General features: G+C 33.2%; 1 protein-coding gene across 1 annotated transcript in view; it reads left to right on the plus strand.

The window, feature by feature from the left end:
• Positions 1-2,518: 2,518 nt before the first annotated feature.
• The window catches only part of LOC129222136 (sodium/mannose cotransporter SLC5A10-like), a 79,259-nt gene continuing 61,632 nt past the window's right edge, over positions 2,519-20,145 (plus strand). Inside the window, exon 1 of the mRNA XM_054856590.1 lies at positions 2,519-2,655. Coding sequence (XP_054712565.1) covers positions 2,566-2,655 — 90 coding nt within the window. The 5' untranslated portion in view covers positions 2,519-2,565. The remainder of the gene's footprint in view (positions 2,656-20,145) is intronic.

Raw genomic sequence — 20,145 nt, forward strand, 5'->3', positions numbered from 1 at the left:
CTGTAATAATTTTGAAGGAAAGGGAGGAACTTCGGCAGCGTAGCATTTAGAAGACTCTTATTTTCTGAGAACCAGAACGTTGGAAATGTGCTAAAATGAAGTGTTCGTTATATATTTTATACTTCAGATAAATTTTAGTAAAAGTCTTTGAGAGAAACTAAAAAATATTGTAGGAGTTTTTTTAATAAATGAAAAATAATAAATGAAAAGTTACAATTTTGGCATGAAAATATATCTGTATGTGACAAAAAAATCGTAAATTAGGAAAGCAAAAAATTGAATAACTCTAACTTCGTAAAGTATTATGATCAAAATTTTTCATTTCAATGAACTCGCATTATTTAAAACTGATTTTTACGTAGTAACTGTTGTTATAAACATTGAAAGATTTTAGGAATATTATAATAGTGAAGATTTCACCGATTTTGATTTATGTGAATTTTTGTTCCTGTAGTGTTCCTGTACCTTTAGTATTCTTTGAATAATATTTATCTTTGCAGTTTTATAACTTCATGAAAAAATCTATCCCTGACGGTTTAAAATGAAACAAAGTAACGGGCACATTTTTTTAAAAATTTTTTACAGTGGGACATTTCTAAAAATTGCGTTTTTTATCACAGCAATGATTTGCGCCTACAAAAGTAATTTCTGAGTACGCCACCGATTTATGTTGTTTCTTTTGAAAATAATTCCCATCAAAAATAAATGAAAAATTTGTTTGAATAATATCTATTTCGGGCGCTATAGGGTCTCTATCTGGCAACAGATTACTTTCGGTTTCGATAGATCATCGAACAATGACATTTTTGCGATATGATATTACCTTTTGATCGAAACGTAGAATTTAAACTCGAAATATATGTATGTTCATGATCCCCCGAGAATTAGTTTAGGACTGTTTCTTGTTTTGTAACTACATAGACTTTTGGGGAGTCTTTGAAGATTTTTCTTTGTTCGAGGCTTAACTTTTTATGAAGGAGTGAAAAATAATAAAAGAGAGAAATAAATGACGGAGTAAAATAAATAAATAAATAAATTTGTTTGTAAATGGGGATGCCCCCCTTCCCCTCCCCGATTTTTTTTATGTAGGTAATTGTAATGAATAAAGAACACAACCACTTAGTCTTTTAGTTTAACTTTCACGTTATATTTTGCAAGTTTATTTTAATCAACAAGTTTCAAAGGACTCCGCTGGAAATTCTTTACATTGTGCCTTAAGAAGTCAGATATCTTAAAATAAGATAAGTTTCTGGAAAGTTGAAATCATTTGATTTGAACAAGTTGCTTACTGTAGTACCCTTTTTTTTATAGTTATGTCTGTAGCACCTTCCATATTATTCATATTTAAATCCCAAACTGACTCACTATCCTTTTTGTGATAACGTGACAAAAAAACGGCATGCGAGGGAAAACTAATAAGAATGTGAACTAAACTGCGATGCCGCTCCCGAAACACGAGCTCAAGGTGGGGAGCAAACCCCTTTCGGTACTGGTACTGATTTTTGCTGGCCGCGGGCCACATTTCCGCAGCCGGTAGGATAGCTTGTCTAAAATTCTTTTATTTTTCTTCCGGGAATCAAGAGGTGTGTAAACAGTGAGAAAAAGGGTGAAGGTGAACTCAAGTGCACTGACCAGTCCGTCTGTCCCCTGCTTTTGTTGCGTATTAGGTGGAAATTCTTAGAAAAGGCAGATCACATTTTTGAAATCAGGTTTGAGGTAAACAATGTACAACAGAAAGCTGTAGTGCGAGAATTTTTCCGGGGGAGCTGAGCCGGTCTGAAATGCTCCAGGGGGAGCTCAAGCTCCCCCAGCTCCCCCGGCTCCGACGCCTATGGTTGGTTTAGATCTGGACGGAACTTCTTGTTTTTTTCCTTTTGAAAACGAATTAAGATTTTTTTTGAATGGATAAAATTTTTAGCTGTTTTGTTTGAAAGGTGCTACTTTTTAATTCGTTCTTTTATTCTTTTTTTACGCATCTTTTTCTTCAGATGAACAAATCATATTTTATTTCTAGAATCAGGTTAAAATGTTTAAAAATTATGTTTAAAATAATTTGCGATTTTCGCTAATTTTGTGAATATTGATCAGACACTAGAAAGTCGATAATGGTATACGGGATAGTAGGCTCGTTTAGTTTTTGACGGAACTTCTTGTTATCTTCTTTATTTTATTTCAAAAGAAAGTCAATCTTATTTCCTCTACACGAAAAACAATCAAAAGTACATCTCAAAATTATTTTCTCATAGTGCCTCCTGAGCATTCCAGGATGATGCCAGAGCGGAGGAAATACTACAAGCTCCTTGCATCTTTTCCCGAAATTCGCCGCCTGTTGAGGAAAAGAATCAGCTGAAAATCTCTGGCTGTATTCTGATTCGCTGCCGAAGATCGGCACGTATTGCTTGACGTCACTTTACTCGTCACACCTGTGGAATAATGTCTTGCCGCTCGCTATATATATAGCTTTGAGTAGAATCCGAAACCTGCCTTTTGACAGGAGTAGGCACTCTAGACAGGAGTAGCGGCATTTGCGAACTGTTCTGTTTTGTTGGTTAATAGGTTTTTCCAATGGACAAATTGGGCGGTACGGAGTTATACTGGCCAGACGCGTTGGTTATAGCATTTTATTTCGTTGCGGTACTAGGAGTTGGACTATGGGTGAGTAAAAAATGCTAAGAAAAATAATTATAAATAAATTAATCTTACATAAAAAAAAAAGATTGTGTTCAGTTAGTTTTTGCTTGAAGGGGAAAAAAAAAAAAAAAACAAGTGCTAATAACATTTATTTGTACACTTTAATTGCTAAGTGTAATTGTTTATAGTTCATTAATAGTTTGATGAATATTATTATTGGAGTTACTTGAGCTGCTATAGTTGAGTATTTGTTTTGAACTGTCCGATTTTGCGTAACAAGCTTTAAGTTCAAAAGGATTCACTTATCTTGCATACAACTTTATCAAATCAAAAAAAAAAAAAAAAAAACTACAAACACGCAACGGTAACGGGGAATAAAAAAAAAGTCACACTTTTCCCATTTATTAAATGTTAAATTAGGACCAATCATAGACATAGACTACAGGAGTTTTCCTTTACGGAAGGTTTTACCGAAGTCGTTGGAGAGTTTTACTTCCGATTTCAACAAAATAATGAAAAAAAGAGTATAGATGTGTTCTTCCTAAAAAACAACATTCCGTACAAACGTTCATATAACATATATATGATATGAAAATAACGAAATATTCTCTCCTCTTACTTATTGTATTTTCCCTAAATTCGATTTTTTTTATTTAAATTTTGCGCACAAATAAATCTGCATATTTTCTCAAACGCGTTAAATTAATATTATTATAAATTTTGAAAAGCTAACGGATTTTTTTTTTTTTTTTTTTTTGAAGTTTTTCAATATAGTTCGTATTTATAGTATTTTGGAAAACATATGCAAAGGTTGCTTCACGGTTTATATTTAAAAAAATCGGATTCCAGGTTTCCCAATGGATTCAAACGTGCAGGAATTAATTTAACGTTTGATGCACTTCTAAATCCATTAGGAGACTTGGAATCCTGTTTTTTTAAACATAAACTTTGAAGTGGCCACTACTTAAGCACTGGCCACGTCTGGTGTTTTTTTTTACCTTCACGCTATTTTGTTAGCCGATTGAGAAGTTGATTTTTTCGCTACCTTTTGTAAATCATTCATTAATAAAAATCTGAACTGTCCAAGCCACGAACTCTGCCGACTCCCCCGCCCCACCCCTACGCCGTTCGGTGATGGGCCAAAATGTATGAGAGAGAATTTTCTCTTCTTGACTTAATTCAAAGTTGTTCTTCGTTGGTCGAACATTTCCTTTCGAAATTACGATATTTTGTTTTGGCAAAAAAGAAGAATTGAAAGAAAAAGTTGTTTTATTTGTTTTCTCCAGTTCAGATAACGACACTTAATTTAAATCCCACTATCGCAAAAGTTGTAGCTTATTGTTATTGTTTGAATATCCATAAAAGTCCATGTGTCTACTTCTTAATTTTCAAACCTATTTGTCTCTCTCATTGCATTTTGTACGTCCAAAATGCAAATTTTATGAAAATGTTGGTACCTTTAAACTCATTCATAATTAATTCTTGCTTATTTAATCAAATCATTTGTCTTTCAACGGATCTCCATCAAGCGATCACTTCTCAATGATCGATTTTCAACGGAAGAAAAAAAGTATCCCTTTCTGCTAAGTGCATTTCTGATTATGCGCTCACACGAACGGAACCTTAGTTTTCAAATTATCGAGAAACTGCATGCTTTAAATATTTTTTTCCCCAAAAAGAGAAGAGTAGATGAGATGTAGGAGAAGGTTGCCGTCAATGAACCACATAACAGTTTTCGAATTTTTTAAAAAGGAAATCCAAATCAAATTTCACGTTAATTACAGGAACAATTTCTCAGTACATTTCTCTTTTAATAATAATCTTCGCTTTCATGATAAATATACACAATAAATAATGAAATTTAAAAATAAATATTTTAGAATGTGGTCCATTCATGGCTATCGGTTGCTATGGATGGACCATCGAGTTTCGATCGATGAACCACATTCTCAAATTAAAAAATTAATGCGTAACTTTTAAATATTTATAATAGGTGATCAATAAACACTATAAATAACAATAAGTTAGAAAAAAATAGATTTATTTTCTAAAATGTTTTATTTTCGGATAAGAGGAACATAAAAAATACTCCAGCACTCGCACAACACACAGCTGTTGTCATCACACCTCGTTCACCACTGGATATTTTTCCAACCGGTGCAACACTGTTCTTAGCTAATATCTTTTCAACCTCTTTTGAACTGTCGATAATTTTGTTAAATCGACTTTGATAATTTTCGTTTGACGCAAGATTGTACTTGCTCTCTAAACTGTCGGAGAACATTTTTGACCATTTTATTACGGAAACCAGACGCTTATGTCTCAAACTACCAAAGGCTACTAACAGACTTATTGTCTTAATTAAATCTGTGGGACATGTTTTTTTCTCCAGGCTTTTGAAAGGTCAATTCCCCCAATTTTTCGGAAGTAATTCCAAAAACTTCTCTAGTTTCAAAATATGATTCACTAATGATATTCCTATTTCGGAGGGTTTACCTCCTAATTTTTTAATAAGTGACTAAGGTAACAAATTGGTTTTTATCTTCCATGCGGCTGTTTAAAGTTGCTTTCAGGACTCTATATTGTCGGCAGACTTCGTTAAGGCCCATGCCACAATTTCTGTAAGCTACTGTAGCCTGTTACATGTTCTCACTTGTCCACCAGCCATATGGATGCCTAACTTGCCAAATCGATTAACTCCATAAAACAAAAAGTAGAGAAAAGTTAAGAAGAAGATGGTGTTATCATAGCAAGTGAATAGGCCCTCGTGTTACATTTTCTGCCATCACATGCTCAGAAAAGTACTGAACCAAAACTTTAATATCACATGCTAAGCAATGATAAAGCACTATTAAAGCAAAAATGAGGATTTTTTTTTAAAAGTGAAGTTAATCGATTTGGCAATTAAAGCATCTATATTTTATAAATTTTTGCATTTTTTTTGGAACAGCAAAAGTATTTGAAACTGTATTATTATGTTTTAAATGTTTAATCAATATTATAAAAAAAAATATGCCTTGAAATTCTAGTAAAGTATAAGAGTTTTCATGAATTACTGAGATATTTTTTCTTTATTGTCATGTTTATTTAAAAACAATTGAGCGATTTTCAAAGGCAATTGAGCTGAAGTTACAGCAATATTTGAGATTTTCCACGAATGAAACACTTTGTCAGGTAGTCCATTCATAGAAACACCTAGTGGTTCAAAGATAGCAACTGCATCATTTTTAATATTCTTATAAGTGTTACTGCTGTGACGAATCGTGATTAAACATGAAGTATGGGGAATTGTACTTGAAAAGGCACTCTTTAAGTCAATGTTCACGTTTAGATGATCAGTGATTCAAAGCACGTTATAACTAAATGAAAATCTCAATAATTAGTAAGATAATGGTAGAAATCTTTTCTGACCGATTGACAATATGATTAAATAATTTTAGCTACTTCACGACTCAAACTAATTTCCATACTTTTTAGAAGAATTTTTTTTTAAATTTGGCAGTTTTCTATGATTATCAGCTAAAAGTCAACATAATTTCTGAAATGAATTCGATTGTTCATTTGGAATGAAGAGGGCAAAAAACTTTGATAAGAAAGCAATCTGAACTATCGAATCAATTCGGCTAACTCATATTGGGATAAGACTTAAATAATAAATTTAAGATTTATTAATACATTATTATGTTTAAATAAGATGTGATGCTTTATGATATGCTTAAAGATAAGTTTTCCATCATCCTGTAAATTTGTAGTGTAAAATAGTATGTTCGACAATTATATTTTTTAGCTATATTAATCATGATGTATAAGAAAAACTGCAATTTTTTTTTCTTGTTCTGAAGTAATTTTGAAGTAAAAACAATATTGCCATGTCTGAAAATCTGTTACTCACACAGAAAGAGATATGTATGTAATTTTGCTAGTTGAATTAAAATTATGTAATGCAGTATAACTTAATTTAGAGTAACAGATTTTAAAAATGCAAAATTAATTTATGTAAAATCTACTCATTTCAATCAATGACTTTGTTAAAAAGATCACTTGATTCAAATCAATTGATTTAAAAAATAATCACTTGATTTAAATCATGATTTTAATCACAATTTAAATAAAGCTGATTTAAATCAATGAACCCTGCTTATAACATTAAGCATTTCAAAATTAAATCTGTCAACTAGTTTACTTTAATAATGTTTGGAACTTGCGTTCATTCAACAGCGTGCAACAATCGTGCCAGACAGTTTTCCCCCAGAACATAAACTTAAGTAATTCTATGATCATGTATTTAAGAATTTTGAATAATTTCCATGACCTATCCTTTTCCATATAAAAAGCCCTTACATATATCTATCTCTATAAAATGTTTCATTTGATTCCACTCACTTTAACTTTTCTGATTTTTATAAACTCAAAATATATGTTTCTATGAAAGTAACTCATTTATATTTTTAGGTTCTTAAAAAAACCTTCAATTTAAAGTACAGAATTTTCTGCCCTCTAAGCATTTAGTAGGAACTATTGCAACATCGGTAGTGGGTACTTCCAAAAACTAAAACATTAGATAATTTAGAATTAATAAAATTTTTTATTCTTTATTTAAACTTTTATAATGATTGTAAAAGTGTTTATTTTTTGACACGGTGTTTTGACTTTATAGTTAATCATGGTTAAAATTAAAACTGTCAAAAGCTTGCCCACCAGGGTTTTTTCCATATTAACAAATTAAAGTAGAAAATTTAAATATTTTAATAATAATATAAATGATTACATATTGTTAAATTATTGTTTTGAATTAAGAATTTAAATTCATTTTCAACAGATATTTGTTGTGACGAAGAAAATAATTTAAACAAATGATTGCATAAAATACGGAATTAAACAAAAATTTAATTTTCATGAAACGTATTTTAAATATTTCTGTCTCATTGAATGTGAAAAATATTTTATAATTAGGATACAAACACACAAAGAAACAAAAACACTCACGAATAAAATAGGCATAAGGTATACTGAACCTAATATATTACCAGTGACTGTAATAGGGGGGGGGGAGTGGAATAATGATTTTCTTCCTGGTTATTCGCGTAACTGTATACGGTTTGTGATCATTCAGCTTATTAAAAACTGCTACAAAAATTAATTTTGCTGAAAGTAATCATTGACATTTGTTATTCAAATTATTGACATTTGTTATTCAATGTACCAGTCTTATTTTTGAGAAACAAACAACAGAATTAATTTGTGCACATTTGTTTTTAATGAGGAAAAAAAATTAAAGAACTCACCCGAGATGACTTAGTTGGTGCAAAATCCTTGCGTGGAATGGATTTAATCCATCTTTTGCACATTTCTACATCGACCGAGAATTTAAAACGGTGCTATCGTAATTGCACTGAAATCGAGGCACACAGCATCTGAACGGCATGATTGATAAACACTTATACACAATAACAAACGAAATAACTATAATAAGCGAAACTTAACCACTAAACAAATCAACAAAAACAATTCACACAATAAAATTTTAATCCAAGAGTAAATGGCGGGGACAAAGCATAGCGACCGTTACTTTCAGCAAATTCAACGGTGTGAAAGATTGAAAACACTCCCCCAGAAGGTTTGGGGAAAGCACAAACAGGTCTTCTTCGCGTGACTCATACACTTCCCTTCGGAGAGCTTGTTTGGCCTTGAGGAGTATCTCGGTGGTGGTGCTCTGGTACGGGAAATACCTTCGCGGTCTAGTCAGGGAACCGGTTCATTGACGGAAACCTGCCCCTATCTTTAAAGCCTCCCTATTAAAAAAAAAGTATAAAGATAGTACAAATTAAAACATTCATTTAGTAAAACGAACAGCTGAAAACAAAATAAAAATAAAGAAAAAAATGGAACAAAAAAACAATTTTTAAAAATATGCATATAGTCACATATGAGGTAGTGAGAAGCAAAGGGATGTAAGTGAAAAAATTAAAAATTTGGAGATAACCAGTACATATGGGAGGTGAACCTCTCCTCTGTCTTGGGGAAAGAGATAGTACTAGTAGCTCTATTAAGTGCTGCTATACAGCCCGATTAAGAAAAAAATTTCAATGAATGCCTACCTAGGATCTTATCTTTAAACTCATTTTGCTCAAAACATGGATATGTCCACTTACATCCCTATGCTTCTCACTGCCTCATATGTTTTATTTGCTATGAATGCATAATAAACATTCCAGTAAGGTAATATTCAGCTCATTTTACTTGAACTCAAATTATTTTTTTACTCAAACGTATACGCGTAAATAAAAGAGGCATTCAATCATTAAATTTATTTATCAATGGTTTGAAAATCGCAACATACAGTCGAATCTCGATAACTCCAAGTTTATAACACGAATATTCCTTTATCTCAAAGGTTTTATCGGGTCCCAAACTCTTGAGACTGTTGTAGAAACTTTCCATAACTCAAACTACCATTTTAGTCGGTCCCTTGGGACTTCGAGTTATTGAGAGTTGACGTAAGAATAACTGTCAGATTTTTATTCTCACCGCATTTGAAGAATTCTAAGCGCTCCTACAAAATGCAAGTATTTCGAAAAATATGCAAATCTCTAGCACATATTTAAACAAAGTTTTTTTATTTACGCTTATGCGCAGTTTGCTTTTGAACTGCTTGAATGATCAAGAACGTCACAAATAATTTCAATTGATGGTTTTGAGTGACATACGCAGTAGCATTAACAATAGGGATTTGCCAAAAAATCCAACATCACATAAAAGTAATCTAGTACATGCATTAATTAGAAACAAAACGTTGTTAGTTAAATGTGGTTTTACTCGCATTATACGCGGTGCTAAACTAGCATGGAAGTTCACGGGAGCTCAGCTCTTATAGTTCTTTTCATTTCTTGATGAATTTCTACGACTTAGATGGAATTCAAGCTATTTATATATGAAAATAGACTTTAGGGTATAGGGCTTCTGCTCTTCTTCTGTTAGACATTAAGCTTTGATCATATTATGCAATGAAACTATTTCATTGAAAAACTAATAGTATAAGGTCTGTGATTAGTGTTCATTTTATTGATAACATTAACACTATAAATTCCTGAATATAACACCTTCCTCCCGAATATGATCCTCTTTCAACAGTTTTGCATATGAGTGAACATAAACAATAAGTTAATTAAATAATTTTCCTAAAAATGAATAGAACTAAACGTTTCCTTCAAATTCCCTTGAGTTTTAGTATGAATGATAGAAAAAAGTCTTCAAATAGTCTGCATACATCACCCCCGAGGGTCCCTTGTTCCTATCACAATGTGACCAACCATATGGGAGTCTTTCGAGAAAAATAACCTGCATACAATTGGTCACAAATAACCATCATCAGAAGCATCACGATCAGATGTCCCCTCCCCCTTCTCCCTCATTCACAAACCCCTCACACAAATGCATACAGTTTTTCACAAATGATCATCATCGATGCATAACTTCCAGCACGTCAATTTTCCCAAGCAAAGGGATGTAAGTGATGCAGAATTAAAATTTGGAGATTATTAGTACAAATGGTAGGAGAACCTCTACTCTATTTGTTAATTACTGAAAAGTGCCTTTCATCGTCAGTTGCATTGTTTGTTTCAAAAACGAAAAATAAATAAACAAATAAATAAATAAATAAACAGAAAGACTTTTAAAATATTAAACACCAATGAATAATTATCTTTTGAAATATAAAATCTTTTCCTTTTCAGTGAACCAATATTCCATCTTCCAAAGAACACTCATTACTAATTCAGTATATACTATTTGGTCATTACGACATACTCAGCTTGAACAATTTCGTTTGTGATTTCAATTTTCAATTTTGTTGCTATTGCATAAACTGTCAGCGGGATTTTGTGATTATGAGCTAACACATTTCAGACTGCTGACACTTTAACAAAAAAAAAAAAAAAAAAAGTTAGACGTTACTAAAAAAAAAGAAAAGAAAAAAGCAGCCGTGCGTGTTTGCGCTTCAGTGCATAATGTCTTTCCTTTTCACGCGTCTACACTTTGTTCTCCTCTTTTCATTTCTTTTTCTGGTATATCAAGGTGTTTAATGAAAGTTATAACCATAAAGTAACAATGAGATTAGAGGGAGGGGGTAGTTTATTTTTGACTGCCCATAAGAGATTTTGACAACTACCATTTTGCGAAAGGAATGTATAACTTGAAACCAAGTGCGCATACTTAGTTAAACACGTAATTTAACTTCGCCATGCTGTAGCAAAGAAAGACGTGAAATACAGCCCCCCTTCCCCTTTATTTGAAAACTAATGCCTCCTCATTTTGACTGACAGCCGGTATCTAACTTGCTGTAATTTGTTCACTGTAGGTGACTTGCTCTTTTAAAATTATGTTTTTAAGATTTCAAAGGAGAATATTTGTTGCAGGGGAAATATTTTTCGTTATCACTCCAGTTTAGGAATAAAACTCAGATATGTTTCATCTAAAAAATCAAGCCACATATGGATTCGGATGTGTTCCATCTAAAAAGAAAAATCAAGCCACACATTGATACAGATGAGTTTCATCTAAAAAAAATCAAGCCACATGTTGATTAAGATGTGTTCCATTAAAAAAAAAAAAAAAATCAAGCCACACATTGATTTAGATGAGTTCCATCTAAAAAAAAATCAAGCCACATGTTGATTCAGCTGTGTTCCACCTAATAAATCAAGTTACATAAAACATCAAATCACTTGATGTTTTATTCAGATATGCTCCATCTAAAGAAAAAAACATCAAAATAAACGCGAAAATAAACACTTTTACAGAATTCAAAATCTGAAAGTTTTCAATTTTTTGGTGTGAAATTTTTTTCCCGTTTTGTCGTTATGGCTAAAAAAGAATAAATTGTTCAAAACATACCCTTAGAATAGTTAATTAAAAACAATACATATTTTCTATACCTGTTCTTAATCAAGAGCTTTTCCCAACAAAGCATGTTTGAAGCAAATTCACATTTACATTGTTTAAGGGCTTTTAGAACTGTCCAAAACTGAACAAAAAATAGTTCAAATCGAAAAGAAATACATGTTCTTCGTCAAGAGCTTGTTTTGAAGCAAATCTGCATTCAAGTTCGGAATTTATATTTGCCTTAAATTTCCCCGTAGGGGCTATTGTTCAGCTTTTCTTTCTTCTTTTTTCAATTGTTCGAAATTGAACACAAAAATGTTCAATTTAAAAAATTTTTTCTATTCTTGTTCTTCATTACGAGGTTTCTCCAACAAACTTTGTCCAATGAAATTCTGCCTTGAAGTTCAGGATTTATATTTGCCTTAAATTTCTCCGTAAGCACTAATGTTAAGTTTTTTTCAACTGTTCAAAATTGAACAAAAGTGTTCAAATCAAGAAGTGAAGCACTGGAATAAGGTGTCCTCGCCGAAATCTTCCGAACAAAAAAAAGTTTACTCGAATTGGACTATTCACTCTAAAGTTATTTGGACGATGGGGGGGGGGGGGGGTGGCATACAGGCGGACCGACAGACAAACAGATCGACAAACATATTTTCCCCATCGCAAAACACTACTTTTTATTTATTTTTTATTTTTCGATATTTACTTAACTATTCTGTTTATTTTTGATTTATTTGTTTAAGATGCTTTAAGCCTTCTTTCATGCTTCTTACGTCTTTCTTTCCCTTTTACGGGAAAACATATTTAAAAAAAAAAAAAAATTGAAAAACTTTACATGTTACATTTGAATGTTTTATTTTACAAATGCAAAATGTCAAACGTTTTAAATGCTAAAACTCAAGAGATAAATTTCTATATATCGCATTGCTACGAGCTAATATAATTTGCCCAGACATTTTCTTAATCGTAACAGCATCACAGTTTTATTTTTTGCCAAAGTAAATTTCAGATTTATTATTGGAGTTACACAATTTATATTGTTTTGAAATTCTCTTAGGAGTAACTTTTCAAGGAAATGTTAAATATTTATAGATTTTAACATGTGATGACAGATTAGATAATATTCTTCAGTAGGATTTTTTCTTTTTTTTCTTTTTTTTGCAGAAAAATGATTTTACTCTTTTAAAAAATAATAACTAAACAAAATTATGTAATCACACTAATTATTTTACTGAGAGAAAAAATTTGTTTGGCAAATGAATAATATGATTGACAAATTACAACGGTTTGGTATGTTGAAAATGTAGGTATTACTTTAAGCGCAATATTTTTTTAACCATTTTTTCAAAAAGCGGGATCAACTGTGCTTTTTTAACTGATGCCAAACGCGTCTTTCCATGCATGCACGCATTTTATGTTATTTACAATCGGTACCCGCACGGCTTTGCCTGCAGTAGAAAATTAAAAGGTCATTTTGTTCGCCTGTGTATTTACAAATAATGGATGATGAATTTCCCGCCAATTTGCTATGTTAATTTGCTCGCCCATGTTACGGTAATTTGCTTGTCCACGTTATGATATTTTGCTCGTCCATGTCATGATAATTTGCTCGATAAAATGGACTTAAAAGTGGAATAAAAAAATTACAAAATCGAATTTTCGAAAAATCGCTTCGAGGTGCTCAACCCTATGCTACGAACTAACTTTGTGCCAAATTTCATGAAAATAGGCCGGACGGTCTAGGCGCTATGCGTGTAACAGGCATCCAGAGATCCAGACTTTCAGCTGTATTATTAGTAAAGATTTATTTTTTAGTTATTCAGTAAAACTCGAAGTTTCATTCGGAAAATTGAGAATGTTGTCCCTCCTAAAAATTTAGGTTCGAAGCATTCCTGGACAGTGGACCAAATTTTTGCTGAGAAATGGTGCGAAAAAAGCAGTTATAAATATTTTTTAATGTCTCGTTACCAATTCAGGTTTAAAACGAAAACAAATTGATTGAATAGAGAAATACTTAGAGAAAGTGAGTTCATATGCTTTTTTGAGCAATCACGAATTGCTTATTGTTTTCATTTAGTTGTTGAATGACGCCCATTTCATTCCCCCCTTCCTCTGCAGCACCATCGTCGACCGGCCCCTCCTGGTGCTGCTCCTGTAGCAAGCACCGTCTCCAAGTTGCGTCCATATATTACATACACGCGTGCATACACACCTACACACACGCCTACATACACATACACTCGCATGCCTGCACATATGAACGCATGCATGCACACACGTGCGTACATACACACACGCCTGCAAACAAACACACGAACGCCTATACACACACGCGCGCGCGTACATACATACATACACACACGCAAACGCGCGCGAATATATATATACACTTAGACACGTGCCTACGTACACACGCTCGTGATTGCGAGAAACATGATTTGAATTCAAGGTGCCAAAAATTCAAATTCTCTTTTTTTTCGTTTCCCCTCTTTTTTTAAAAGGTTTGTGTGTGATTCATCTCATAATACATATCTTTAGAACAGTGTGTTAATAAAACCTTTAGAATTAATTTCTTAAAGTGTGCCGAAACATATTCATGAACTCTTACATATTGTTACTTAAAAATAAATAAAGAAAGAAGTGTTCTAGCACAATGTTTGTAATACAGCGTTCGAAACCCGGATCTTCTTGTTTGACAACCACGGCTTCAAACAGTCGTGGTTGTTCATCCAAAGTCAGGTTAAAAAACTAACAATATAAATAGTACATTTTCCGCTTTGAGCGTTGGTTGCAGATACAATTATGAAAGTGAAAGTGCAGAGATACTTTGGCAAAAAGGATTATATTTACTCCCCGTGGTATGCAATGATACTTAATGAAGAATCAGTATCCTGCTTTCTCTTTTTTTCCAACATAGACTAAATGCGTAATTACAATGAAAACAAAAATAAAATAAATGGAGCAATAGACTTTGAATAGGTTCAAAAGGTGGTCAAAGATTATTTATAGTTGAGCGTTTTTCATTGACTGTCTTTAATTTAATTTGTCATTGATTTATCTTTAACTGGCAATCATAAGTCTGCAGCGGAACCACTATTAATCAAAGTGATTGGGACTAAATCACTTTCGGTAAATAGAAAATTTTGGATAAAAGAGTGAACTTAAAAATGGCCATAAAAGACCGCAAGTACTTAAACTCTGGATTCAAGCATGTAGACAATCAACAAAATACCTACTAAACGAAATATTTTTAATTATATTATTATTATAAATAGTAAATTTGTTCAATAAATGCAACACAAAGCAGAAAATGCAATGTAAGTTTAATAAGACATAAGTAAACTTTAATCTTTAATGTGTTATTAATAATGCAGTTAACGTAACATTTTGTTCTTAAAATTTAAACATAAATACGTGGAGAAAAATTAGTTCAGTAGAGCCTTCGCAAGTTGACTCAACTAGTCAACGTATGGAGGTGGCAAAAAAAACCCAAAAAAAAACTATTTTTTAAAAAAAGTATTTCTTTTTTTAAAGCATAATACACTATGCAACTAATTTTTGCCTTAAATTCAGTTTCAAAGCTAACAATTTTTTAGCTGTTAATTTACAATTTTTGAAAAAAAGAATTAGTTTTTTCTGAATTGTCAGTAATTCTCAGAGATATCATCAGAAAGCAGTCTCTGTACTCATTGTATAGCGTTTAGCCTATATGATCTTTTTTCTGCTGCAAATACGTCTTTTTCCTCCCGGAGTGATCTGCAGGCTTTGCCACTGACAACATTTTCGTGATTTACAAAAACTGTGAGTGAGTGTACGATTTAACAAATACAAATTTAAAAAAAATGAGGACCAGAAATAGGCTGAGCTGCCCAGTTGGCTGGTCTTAGTCGATTTATCAATTGTCAATGAAGATCAGGAGCCATCGTTAAACTGCTCACCCCAGGCAAGTAGCAGCTGCTTTCGGTAAACCATTCCAAATTCCCACAACCGAGAAAAAGTAATTTTCTTTGGGATTTGAATACATAAAGTTAATGATCTCTTTTTCTGCCATCTGTGCGCATATTTAACCAATCAACCGCCTTCATTTGAATAAATTTAGGTAACTAAATCATGTCCCCTCTGACTCTGTTTTGCCTAAAAACGGGGCGGACTGGGTCCCCTAAGACGGCACTAACTTTGGCTCCCAAAAAGGTCACAAAAAAAAAGAAAGAAAGAAAAGAAAAGGAAAAAAAAAAACGAAGTTGCACAGGTTTGAGGGTAAAAAAAAAAACGAAGGTGCACAGGTTTGAGGGTGAAAAAAAAAGGCGCATTCGTCCATGGGCGCCAAAAAAAAAAGAAGAAGAAGAAGAAGAGGTGCACAAATTTGGGGGCTCGATAAATAAATAAATAAGTAGGTTCGAGGGTACAATAAACAAAAACACAAAAGAGCACAGGTTCGAGGGCACACGTGCAGGAGGCTGCAGCGGTCCATGGATCGGCGGACCAGTGCACCCCTGCTCAAGACTGTACATTAAGTGTACATTAAGTATTAAGTCTAGAGTCAAAAGTTAAGCCTGAAAACCCTTTAACTAACCTAGTATCCCTCCTTTGAAAGTTTTCCAACACCTTTCTTAGGGTATTGAAACCAAAATTAATCATCATACTCCAAAGAAGATCTTACCAAACTTCTTTATGGTTTGTACTTCTGTAAATCTCTTTAGTTTGAGGGGCACCACAGGTTTTCTTTCACTACGGTTTGTGCTTTGAAGATAATGATAGTAATCTCTCTTGCGCAATTTGGCGAGGAAAATTATGATTCGATTTAAGCGAATATAATATGAAAACACTGTTCCTCGATCAATTATTTGGTTCCCCCTTTCTCTTCCGAATTTCCATGACCATCTTACGGAAGATTTCTACTGTACCGGTTCAATTGACTGTCATACAACTCATCATCTTTCTAACATCAAAAATAAAGAAGAAATGATGACAGTCATCAAAATGTTTGACTTATTATATACGGACAATAGCCGAAGGGCATAGTACGCCAAAACTATCTCACCATGCTTCCAAGCTAAACATCTGATGATTTTTTTCCTCATGTAAAAAGCAAGTGGTGGCAATAAAGTGATTCCATGTCAAGATAACAAGAAATCAAATTTATTCTCTGCAATAAAAACAAAATACATCTGCGAAAATGAAACTACTGAATGAGTTAGATAACATGATACAATCTGTCACAATAATGTATCAAAAAGATTTACGGCCTTATAAAACAGAAAAAGCAGTATTTCCTCAGCTTCTAGCAAAATAAGTAAAACAAAACTGCTAAAAGCTTGACACAGTAACATGAATATGACAATGAACTGCTTAGCGCTAGATTTGCATTGTATGTGAGTGATCGTAATGGAAGCTGTTCAGAAAATAGAGGTGAAAAAGGAAAGAAAACATTTCAGTGCATTTTCGGGCACAAGAAAAGTTAGAGGAAATGAAACTGTTTTGTTTTGAGAAATTCAAGCAGATTTTAAATGTCACAAAAGAAGACTGAAAAATGCATACTGTCTTAACAATTCAAAAGCTACACATTTTTCTTTAAAAAAAAATCATTTTTTTTTTTTTGTCGTGTCCATGGACAATTAAATGGCTCCGTGTGTCCTCAAGACCGCGTCCGCTAGCTGCAACGCATCTGTGCTGTAGAGGACCTCTCGAAGTTCTGAAGCCAGTGTCACCATACCCAGCTGCAGAACATGTGGGATAAGGGCCGGGCACTCAAGAATGTGATCCGGAGTCAGTTGGGCATCGGTGCAGTTCTTGCAGGGGATATAAGTTCTCGTTTTGTCGGGAAGAATTTTCATCCCTTTATAGTGGTTTGTTCTTAATCTTGCAATTGTAGATTTAGGATTCTGGGGCAATCCAAGTCGGTGATGAGGGACTTCTTAAAGGTATGTGGCAGAAGTCCATGTTTTGCGACAGCATTTGAGTCTGCTAGCGTGATGGTGGTGCAAGGTTTGCCAATGTTTCTGCCGTCTTTTGCTAGGGAATCCGCACACTCATTCCCTTCAATATTCACGTGTGCCGGTATCCATTGCAGCATGCAAGATTTTCCATTGCCGTGCAAGTCTTCGAGTAGGGCATTTATGGCAGAGGTGATGTTGGTTGCTCCGTTTTTGATTGCTTCTAAGGCCGCTTTTGAGTCAGAGAAGATTGCCAATCCATCAGTTGGGACTGAGATCTCTTGATTGGTCATGTAAAAGGTGAGTAAAAAAATTAAATAAAAATAAAAAGTGTCATTAGCTGTTAATCACTGTTCAGTGCGCTGAGCTTTGTTGCCTTGTGTTCTTTTGCGCGGTGATTTTTGTCTTAGGGTTTTTCGTAATTGAATGTAAATACGTGTTTACCGTTGTGCTTTCGATGTTTTAGAATAACTTCATCAATAGCCGAAAATTTTACAAATTATAACAGTTTGTAAATTAAGTTCTAGAAAAAAATTTACTTTACTTTTCCCAAGGACGGAGTTAAAAAAAATTTCAAAGGATTCCTGCAGTAAAAGCGAACACGCAATAATATATAAGTGAAATAGTTAATTCCAGGTAAAACTGAGAAAATAATGATAGTTATGAAATATCTAGTGAGTGAAATGAATTCTTGCAACTCAAAGCTACATAATTTTAATATGATAAGGTTGCCAGCTATAGGTTTTTACAGTGAGGACTTACTAGAAGAGTCAGCGGGGCCTTTTAGCTAAAACTTTTGGGCACTCCTCTCGGTGCCAAGCGCAGATACAAGGCAGTCTACTTCCTTTTGGTTTGATAACAGCGTTTTACAGACTTTCATTTTAAGAAAACATCGGCAAAGAGAGCACTAAACTAATTGCTTGTGCCAGAATATTACGTTTCTTTGATTTGTGTGCTCATATATCGATAATGGCCTCAACCGATACCAGAAACAGGATATACCTAACCTTAGCTTGCACTTCTCCCAATATTTCTTCAGAAATCAGAGGGGGGAAAAAAACAAGAAGTTCCGTCCAAAACTAAACGAGCATACTTTCCCGTATACTAATATGGACTTTATAGTATCTGATCAATATTCTCAAAATTACCTAAAATCGCAAATTCTTTTAAACATAATTTTTTAGTATTTTAACTTGATTTCTAGAAATAAAATATGCCTCCCTTATCGAAAGAAATAGATGCGTAAAATATAAATAAACAAACAAATAATGTAGTAGCTCCTTTTAAATAAAGCTGCTAAAAAATGTTTTACCGTTGAAAAATTCTAGCCGTTTTCAAAGAGAAAAAAAAAAGAAATAAAAAATAATAAGCTCATTAAAATAAATACAGTATGTCAAAAAAAAAAAGGTTTGTTTTCCCCCTGTTGTCAAAAAATAATTAAAAACAACACAATGTCGAATAAAGGAAATAATTTTCATTATTTAAAAAAAAAATCATCTGCGCATATCTTTATGGAGAAACATAACGGACTCGATTTTCTCCGCCAAACATACATAAATCAAAACTTTAGCCTGAAAATAAAAACAAATCATACCAACAATAATATTCCAAAATAAAAAACATGGCCGCGGAGTTGGAGTCGGAGTTTATCTCATTTTGGGGTAAAAGAGTCAGATTCGGGAGCCGATGGTTTTTAATTCAAAGACTCGGAGTCGGAATCGGTCATTTTCCATTAAAGTCCGCACCTTTGCCAATGTTTGTAGAGTCGGAGTCGGACTTATTTTGTTGCAAAGGAGTCGGAGTCGAAGACTTTAAATTTCCAAGAGTTGGACTCAGTCATATCCCTTACGTGTCTAAATTCTTGCCAAAACTACGGAGTCAGAGTCATGGTCGTGGAGTCAAAGTTCGACTAATTGCCCTAAAATGCTAGGAGTCGGAGCCGGGAGTTGGTCATCAAGAGCTTTTTCCAACAAAATTTGTTTGAAGCAAATTCACCTCTCATATTAAGTGCAGGATTTATTTTGCTTTGATTTTTCTCGTAGACGTTAATGTTAAGTTTTTTCTGAACTATTCAAAATTGAACGGAAAATTGTTCAAATCAAAAAATGAAATATGGAAATGAGGTGTCCTCGCCGAGATCTTTCGAACAAAAAAACATTGTTCGAATCGGACTGTACACTTAAAAGTTACTAGGGAGGGACAGACAGACAGACCGATGGACATTTTTTCCCCATCTTAATACCCTCTACGTTCCCTTTAATTTAACTATTTTATTTCTTTTTGACTTTTTTTTGTTTGTTTTTTGTTTTTCACGGTATTTTTAAGATGCATTAGGCTTTCTTTCATGCTTTTTTCTTCTTTCTCTGACTTTTACTGGGAAAGTAGGCTAAAAAAGCAAGAAAGAAATTGAACTTTTGTTTTAATACGTTATCTACAGAAAAGATCATTAACAAATCTCGCACCCCCATACAAATTGCCCTTTAAACCTGTTGTATTTGTATAAGCTTTGAATAAGGAAGTGACAAAATGAATGTATTAGTTCAGTTCTGCATGCATCATTCCACGGTGTTGGAATGATCGAGTCATTTCCGAGCGGGAAAAATGTAATAGGAAATTCTGATAAACGATTTTCCAGCTGTTCATACAGTCTGAGTTATGAAATAATAAAAGGTGAAGGAAATTCAAGGTTTTTGGTAGGTAT

This window comes from Uloborus diversus, chromosome 1 (genome assembly GCF_026930045.1).
Source record: "Uloborus diversus isolate 005 chromosome 1, Udiv.v.3.1, whole genome shotgun sequence".
Lineage (NCBI taxonomy): Eukaryota > Metazoa > Arthropoda > Arachnida > Araneae > Uloboridae > Uloborus > Uloborus diversus.